This window comes from Halyomorpha halys, unplaced genomic scaffold (genome assembly GCF_000696795.3).
Source record: "Halyomorpha halys isolate HHAL.00 unplaced genomic scaffold, Hhal_1.1 Scaffold144.1, whole genome shotgun sequence".
NCBI lineage: Eukaryota > Metazoa > Arthropoda > Insecta > Hemiptera > Pentatomidae > Halyomorpha > Halyomorpha halys.
Genome location: NW_027106983.1, coordinates 865,280 through 874,433, shown reverse-complemented (window position 1 = coordinate 874,433; position 9,154 = coordinate 865,280). Strand labels below are relative to the sequence as shown.

General features: G+C 32.5%; 1 protein-coding gene across 1 annotated transcript in view; it reads right to left on the bottom strand.

Annotated features, from left to right (window-relative positions):
• The window catches only part of LOC106678461 (protein Skeletor, isoforms B/C), a 178,689-nt gene that overhangs the window by 19,576 nt on the left and 149,959 nt on the right, over window positions 1-9,154 (bottom strand). Inside the window, exons 5-6 of the mRNA XM_067045329.1 lie at window positions 2,618-2,856; window positions 1,176-1,356 (exon numbers count right to left, since the gene is read on the bottom strand). Of these exons, the coding sequence (XP_066901430.1) occupies window positions 1,176-1,356; window positions 2,618-2,856 (420 nt within the window). The remainder of the gene's footprint in view (window positions 1-1,175; window positions 1,357-2,617; window positions 2,857-9,154) is intronic.

Here is a 9,154-nt window from a genome sequence, read left to right as displayed (position 1 = left end):
TTATATCAATTTATTATTTTTTTTTTTCCAGCTAAATAAAAAAACCATGATTATCAAACTCCTTTAGCCAAAAAAACAATTAAGAAATTTGTTACGAATCGTGAATTTACACAAAAGCCTAGAAGTGCATTTGAATAATTAGTAAATTATTATTATATCCATAATTGTTTTTAGAACTATTATATAAAAAAAACAAAAAAAACAAACAGAGTAATATGAATAGAAAATATCTTTGCCTCTCAATGCATTAACTGTACAAATTTATATATAACGTTTATGTATCACATATTGGGTGTAGATAACAGTTTGTCTTAAGTGTTCTCTATCCTAGGTATGCCTTATAGAATATTGGGAACCCCCAGTTCCAGTGTGTGAAGAAAGGCCAGGCTGGATATTTTCTTTTGTGCTGTTAAATTAACACATTAATTTGTAATAGAGTATGGATAGTAAATTGATAAGCAAGGATCCCCACTCAAGCGGATGGTTTGTACAGCTTTATTTTCAATTAATTTGTACAATGGCGAACTGGGGAATCCAGGAATGAACTTATTAGCAGACTATCATGGAATATAAGAGGTTTTATGAATGTATGCCATTAGTACATTTAAAAATATGGAAGAAATTAATGTGAATTGAATATTTTGAAGAGCAGATGTTAGTTATAAAATATAAACTCAAGTTGAATATGAAAATGGATAAGGTTGAACATTGTCAAGGAAATTTATCTATTATTGAAATAGTTATATCTTAATACTTTTAAGCAGGCATTTTGTTTTTAAAGGAAGTGGTTTGTTTTTGGATATTGTTGAAAGATTATGGAGAATATTTTTTTTTTAAATAATTACAAATTGATATTATTATGCTGTATCATCTGTTAACCAAAAAAAAAGAAAAAAAAAAAGGCACAGGATAGACAGAGGCAGCCTCATTCTTATCCCTGGGAGGACAATTCTTTAAATAAGATATTCTCATATTTATGAAGTTTGTATTTTGGTTTGGCATTTGGACTTTTATAAGTTCAAACTTTATCTTGATTAATTACAGCTTTATTTATGATGATCCAAGACTAGATATAACAAATAGAATCATCACCAATTCTCCATGACAGTCTGCCAATATAAATGTATCAAGGAACAGTTGCGAGGATTATTTGATTGGTTTAGCAAACTACTTACGGTTATTTTTGTTTGGCCAAGGGCTGGAGGTACATCCAAATCTTTAGGTATGTTTACATGTCCAAAATTGTGGCGGTACTGAACACACCACACAGCAAGCCAGTCGATATCGTAGACTGTTAAATTACCAGGCAGTTGAATCTCAATATCTTCACCTTGATAGCCTCTTAAGACATCCAAGCTAAAAAAAAAAATGGTATAAGGAAAGTTATTATAATGAATACAAGATAGTAAAAGAAATATCAAGTAGTTTATAAAGGAAATATTTGTTCTGAAATAAATTTTGAAACCTAAAGTTTCTCAAAAAATAAAATATGATATTTTATCAATAAAATTCCTATTTAAAAAGGACTAGTATTGGAAGTTAATTTCTATTTGAGTCAGACCTACTGATGGAACCAGGGTGCTACTCTTGGAGGGTTAAAAAAAAATTGTTTTTCTTGAAAACTGTTTTCTAAGGCATATAAAATAGATGATTTTATTACTACATCCTTAATAAGAAAATAAATTGTATTTCAAAATATAATTTACTAAAAGGATATTTATTTAGTTTGACACCATAGTTGTATTTTCCTAGGATATTCTAAGTATATATGTGGACTGCATTTGACATTTCCTGTTGTAGGAGTCTCACTTCTTTTTCTATGCGAGAAATATATTCATGTGAAAGAATGAAATAATGAATTTTATTTTTTTTACAGAAAAGTACTTGAGTAAAAATATTTATATTGATTCATCATTTGTGAACAGAGACCGATAGATAAAAAGATCTGAATTACTGGGAAAATGCTTGAACAAGGATTAGGAGACACATAATTTAACTTCATGATTCTCATCACAATTATTAAATTCAAGACTTAAACTAGTCGATGGAATTATATAAATAAATGAATTAGATGTTTCTAGCAACCCAATGATAGGTAAATATTGGTGAAGGTGCCATATTATAATCCAATAATTACAGACTTTACATTTTAAGTGAGCTACAACAGAGGGGAACTTGGTCTTAGACAACATATACAAAGGCCTCCCTATAGCCTATACATTCCATATCAGGGAATATAACATTGGAAAACATCATTTACCCAGTAGGTTTTGTCAAGAATAACAGGTTTTATGGTCCTAGAGTACAAGACAAGCTCCAGCGATGGGAACTTCAAAACTAACTTATACAGAACGCTACAGGTTTATTGCCCTGGCATACAGAGAAGAGGATTCATTGGGAGTGAGCTAAGTTAACAGCTGTGATAATTATATAAGAAGGCAATTTCCTATCACTGGAGTTAGTTTTTTACAATACTCATCTTGTAGATATATATTTTCAGAAAGACAATTAAATCAATTGAGCTGATCCTATTGAATACTAATCCATTAGTAAATAAATTATATTTAAACTATTGACTTATTTCTATATGTTTTTAATAAAATTCGTTGAAACATACCTGCCCATTTCATTAGGAACTTTGATGCCCATTGGAGAAGGTTCGCTGCCATTGCCAACCCAGAAGTAAGCATCAGGTCCAGCACCATCATAGTGGAGGTTTGGTATGTAGAATGTTTTTGCATCAAGTATAGTAATGTTCCCGGAGCGTAGGCCGTGGGCTAATCTTCTAAATTCTGGAAGCACTCTGCTTCTTGGAGGTTCCAAGTCTTTTGGTAGGAATACGTCACCAAAGTTTACCTGTAGTATTAAACAAACGTGAAATGTAGATATTGTTTACATTTGAACACAAAAAAACAAATCATTGGAATTTCCTCATCTAAATTACATATTTACTATAATTTAAAATTGACGTGTTATTTTGGTGAGCTTTTGGTTGAAGGAACAGGGCCAAAGAGATCCGCGAACCGATCATGAACCGATTCAAAGAGCTGAATCATGAATAAGAAATCAATTCATTTTAGGGATTCACGCTAAAAAGTCAACTCCTTAAACATTAATTCTTTCTGAGTGGTTTTTCGTGGAAAAGAGTTTGTTTGTTTCAAGAGCTGGTAAATAAAAAAATTCCCAAAAAATTAAATCAGATTTACCAATTTACAAGAAGACTTGTGAATACTCCCTGGAATTCGCTTTGAAGCTAAAAATTTTTGGAAAATTTACATATCTAAATAATGCTGAGAAGTAATTTTGAATACAATAATCAATTTGAATAAAGTTGTACCATAAATTTTACAGTTTTAAAGAGGATCCCAAATCACAAATTTTATCGAGTTTGGTTTCGACTTTCTTTTTAAGAAACTATCTTACAAGTAATGTGATAATAAAAAAAAAATATTAGTAATAAATATACATAAAACTGTCAGCTCGGTCGCGCCCCTAAAATGGCTTAGTTTTGTGCCGAGATGAGCAAATTGTTGAAAACTATAGCTAAAATTGTCATGGATACGACCATATTCATGAACGAACCATTGATAAATAAATATCGCATCCTATTTGTTTTAACTATAGCTAATTTTTAGCCAACAGTGGTTTTAGGGGAGCGATTGAGTAACTTTTAGTCGGAAGCGTTTCACAAAATAATGTAAATCATCACGCTCAGTATGGTGTAAGTTAAGACTGTTCCCGACAGTCTCGTACAAAAGATACCCCTAACTATATACAATGGTATAATTAAAAGATAAAACAAAATAAGATAAAATAAATAGATAAAAATAATGCTTCTTAATAAAAGAGAAAAGTAAAATTAATAACAAAAAATAACGACATTTGTAGACTTAACAAAAGAAACAATTGCCCTCTAATGATAAAATAAAGAAATATATAAAATACAATAATAGTGATTAAGTAAAACTCACATCTACCTTAAAAAAAAATAGAAGAGAAAATAACATTTAGATACAGAAATAAAGCATAATAAAATACATATATAACATAAAAAAGAATTATTTAAAATAAAAACAGTACTTCAACTGTGAAATAAAAAAGACACAATAAAAAAAACCACTACATCACTAGAATGCAACCTAATACATTTATGTGCTGGCATTGAAAATGAAAAAAAAAAAAAAAGCACACAAATAGGTACATAGGCACACGAGTTGACAATACTCAAGGCCCTCATGATACTGCTGTCGTAGGAAGCTTCAATTGTTCGATACGAACCGTCCGTTCCTATAAGCTCTTAATGATGACAACATTATGCTCTCTAATCACAATTACTCTGAATGGGCCCTCATATCCTGCAGTTCTTTCCCCCTGTTAGAACCTATTTTGCGGTATACTACCGTCCCTTTTCAGACTTGTCAAATTTTTTAATCTTGTCCCGGACCATTGCATTTCCGACATACAAATGGTGATTCTTTCCAGATTTAGACACGTCTTTCAGCGCTCTGCATATCTCATCTTCCTGCTCGGTTGTGACTAGATCGTCTCAATGGAACTTCTGCCGTATTTGCTATACTCCACTTTCAGCGGAACTGACATTCTCGTTTTCCAAACAATTTCGTACCTCTTGTAATTTATAATCTTTTCCAGTACTTCTACTTCTGCCGGTCTTTCGCCATTCTTCTCTTGGAGTCACCTCCCTCAGGAATCGCTTCACGTCCACAAACGACTCTCCCGGTTCTTCTTCGACCGCGTTGATCCTTGTCGCACGTGAAAGCCAGTCCGCCATGACACTTTCTTTGCCCGGCTTGTAGGCGATGTCCATGTTATATTGACTAAGCAATTCTTTCCATCGTGCAATTCTCGCGGATGGTTCCTTTAGTTTCCCCACCCTAAGTTTATGGTCCGTATGGACCCTAAATCGTCTCCCGAACACGTATGGCCGAAAAAGCTCCACCGCCCGAACTATCCCTAATAGTTCCCTTTCCGAAGCACTGTACCGTGTCTCCGCTTTTGTGAGTCGTCTATTGGCATATGCTATGGGACACTCTCCTTTCTCCCCTTCCTGTGATAATACTGTTCCTAGAGCGTACTGACTAGCGACCGTAGTTAGAGTGAATTGTCTCTGGAAGTCCGGAAAAGCTAGTACTGGCTTCGTCTCTAGCTGGACTAGTAAATATATGTTATTTTTATTAAAGTAATCAAAACCAGAGGTAAAATATTTTTTTTTTCCCTGACGTATTATTATTATTAAGCCCGAGTGGAAACCAGCGTGTAGGTTGAATTAACTGTACAGACCAACATGCTGACTAAGCAAATTCAATCTGTGAGATAAATCAAATGTTTTTAAAGAATGCAGAAGACTAAGATGTATCTCAAAAAAGAAGAGTCCTGAATTTGAAAATGCTTCTATCAATTAAGATACATCAAACAAAAGACTAAAATTTAAAGATTAAAGTGGCAGGATGGAATAGGAGATATATTTTGGCTTTGAACTCCGTCGGAAAGCAATTTAATCAAATACCAAGGGCAATAGATCCGCTTTCTGGAGAGAGGCGAGGTAAATAGTTATCGAGCGAGAGCTACACAGAGGGAAGCTGCCCTAGCCATTATAAATATTGGTGTGTGGATTATAGGGGTTGGAGGGGCGGGGAAGGCGCAGGCGCATTGTCGGTCCCACTCTGGCGCCCTTCTTCAGCGCCAATATTGTATCGCGCTAATCTTTCTCGATAATCTCACGTTTATAATAATTATTACCGATCAGAATAATTAGACATTTAAATTTAATAATGCCAATTATAAAAATGTATGCCCTCTTACTTAGACAAATGCATATAAATACGCCAATCTCTAAAAGGTCATTAACCAATCAAAGTGTAAACTATAGGAGATTTAATGATCACTGAACATCTTTTTGGCTATACATAAGATTATTGGACCATCTTTCTTGGACCATCCTACAATCTTTACCAAAGTTTAACTACATTTCTTCATGGTCAACGTAATGTCAAGAAAAAACGTGTGGGGTTGTTGTCATGATTAAAACGAGTTGGTGGTAGCCTCTTTTTCTGCATTCGGTAAAGCATTTTAAGAGGGGGCTGAGGAAATTAGATCATGTGGAAAGGGGTAGTCTGTATTTTGTGTCTTTGTGTCAGTCTGTTGGTGACGGGGCTCACTAGGTGAGTTGATTTAAACATTTAGTTACTTGTACTCAGTCGAGTCTGAGTCTTTTTTCGTGTGTCTGCCACCTTTGGGGCCGTCCTGTCGGTGTCCTAAATAATGGGTTCGTACAGTACTGAAGGCTGTCAAAAAATTTGATGTGTCTCCTTGATATAAATTCTGTCACAGTCGGTAGTTCGAATGTCGTATGTATGTGGTCCGTCTTTGCTCTTTGAAGTGAAGTATGTCTCACTGCACGTCTCAGTATATCGCTCTGAAACTGTTGGAGCCTCTTGGCCGTTGAAGATGTTATATTGGCCAGCGTAGGTGCTCTGCAGAGCGGGGCTGGGACTTTGAGATAGTTTAATGTCCTCAGCACATTTTTGTAGATCATTAATTTGGAAGATTAGGAGAAGATAGCAGGTGATTAAGCCTGTGAGCCTTAGTCCTAACCTGCTTGATCTTCTCATTACAGTGGCGAGTTAGCGTCAAGAGTTTGTTAAGGGTTACTCCCAGATATACCAACAGACTGCAAGTCTATTCTCGTACCCTGCCACCTTATAGACTTTAGGGAGAGGACGCTTGTTCTTCTGGAAGGAGAAAATAATAGACGGTCTTCTTGGAATTAACTGTAATATTCAGCCCTTCCAGTTTCTTTGTTATATCCGTACAAGCCTTTTCCGCCTGCCGTAGAGAAAACAAAATCTACTACTATTTAATGTAAAAATCTGAAGAGTTTGTTTCCATTTTAACGGGAACCAGAACACGAAAGTTTTAGAAAGTTGTTATATATCTTGAAAAAAATTGAGGGGCAAAAATCAAATTTTTGTTCAGCACTTTGATATATAAAGTTGAAGAGTCGTTTTAATGCACCAATTACAGTAACTATTAATCCGTTTCGAATTGTTTATTTCTTCTTTTTTTTGCGTAAGAAAAATTGTTTATTTTGGGAGGCTTTAAACTTCATTATTAAACATAACATAGGCACCGATCTGTAACCATACATTCAATCAGCCTAGAAAGTTATCATTAAACCAACCTTATACCCACAGAAGTCCACGAAAATACCTTTGTAAGGATAATTGACTGAAATTCCCCTGGTTTTATTAGTCCGTCAGAAGTTGTATGCCGGAAGAATTATGACTATTCTGCATGAGCAAACAATTAAATTATTTTGACACTAAAGTGACAAACTAATGATATTCAAAGAACCTATACATTTTTAAAATAAAAAAGAAATATTGTTATTGGTAAATTATATATATTTATATCTTCCAAATTTATTAAAAATTTCAAGTACATTCTAAAAATAATCAATGCAGTGCAAGAAAACCTTATGAAAGAGGTGAAACATAAGAACAAATGGAAACAAAAAAGCAACTTTGGCGTTGCGCTCTGGCTCGCTCCAACCGGCCCACACTGGGGCTTGTATTGTGGAGACATATTGCACTCCAAACTTCCTTTTTGATTTATAGTTGTTTTGAAAAATCATGCAATATCTAAATATCCAATCCGAAAATTTAAACAAAAGGTATATTGATTGTTTACATAATGAATATTTTCGTCTCGTTTCAGTTAATGTTTGAGCCGCTTTTTAAATGCTATACTTTTTGTGTGTGAATTAATCACCAAAATAATAAAAATAAATAAATAAATAACTAAAAGAAAAGACAAACTTCATTTTGGTAAATTCACAAGTGTGAGGAAAAAGGAAAAATTTCATAATATAACTTTTATGCTTTTATTTTTTCAATTAGCGCAAGTTTTCAAATTTTTCTTTTCTATTATATTTTGACGAAAGCTTCCATTAAAAAGTGGTATAACCTTTAGACAAAATTGAGATAAATGTTTTTTTTTTAAACATAAAGTTTACGTTAAAAGTAGCTAAGGAATGTTTAAGAATAACAATATATTAAAAATTAGTTTTTCATGCATTATGGTTATACAAGGCCCCAGTGTGCAGCAGTACTTAAATCAACTTCGAAATTGACATTACTTGCAGAAAATTTGAACTTTTCACCTTTAAGTAGAAAAGTGAAACACTTCTAATATAAACCTCTTTGCAGTCAACTTATTACCCATCGTATACGTTTAGTCTTAAATAAATAAGCAAATTTCTTAATAGAATTGGAAAGCATTAATTAAACAGCATCTGTTGTCACAATTATTAATATCAGTTTAAAAATTACAAGAAGATATTTTTAACTTCTTTTAAATATTTTTGCGATACAAGAATTGATTATTTTTTAATATCTTGTAGAGAAATCGTTGGTTCTTGTATATTTTCTCCAGTTCTTTGAAACCATGAAAATATGTATTAGTTTGTAGAAATTTATAATCGGTTGATAAGAAATTTTGTTTTCTTTGGTATGTTACTAATTAAATAATTTTTAAAAATAATATGACTAATGTAATAATGTATAAGTTTAATACATTAAAAAACACATTTCGTTTATTAATAAAAACTTCCATTCTGTTATGTCAGTTTAGTAACGTATGAACTGTTACCCATAGACTCTAAGAAAATTTGTTAAATACAGCTATGGACTGTATTTGTTAACATGTAAATATACATTCCTTTCTCTTTCTTCATTTTACTATAGGAATAATCAAATAAATAAAAAAAAAATAAATTATGACAAATACAGTCTCAAGTTGTATGAAAAAATAATTTTATTGGATGTGTTGATAGCTAATGATAGTTTGAAAATGGCCGAAGGGCAGAAACGTTACTATAACATTATAGTAAAATAAAAATTGTTGATTAGTTTTCTGTTTTTGAATTTGGAATAGGTTTTAACAAGTTGAGTATGGCTCTATGTTTTTTCTTGATATATAATTGAGGATTCTCGCTTATTATTCTTTTTTTTAAGAAAAACTTTCTTAAAAAAAATATTGATCATGAATAATTTAATAAATATGATTAAATGGAAAGCCTGAATGATTGATATATTTTAGCAGCCCACAAAGTCAGCCGTTCAGAAAGAAAGTACTA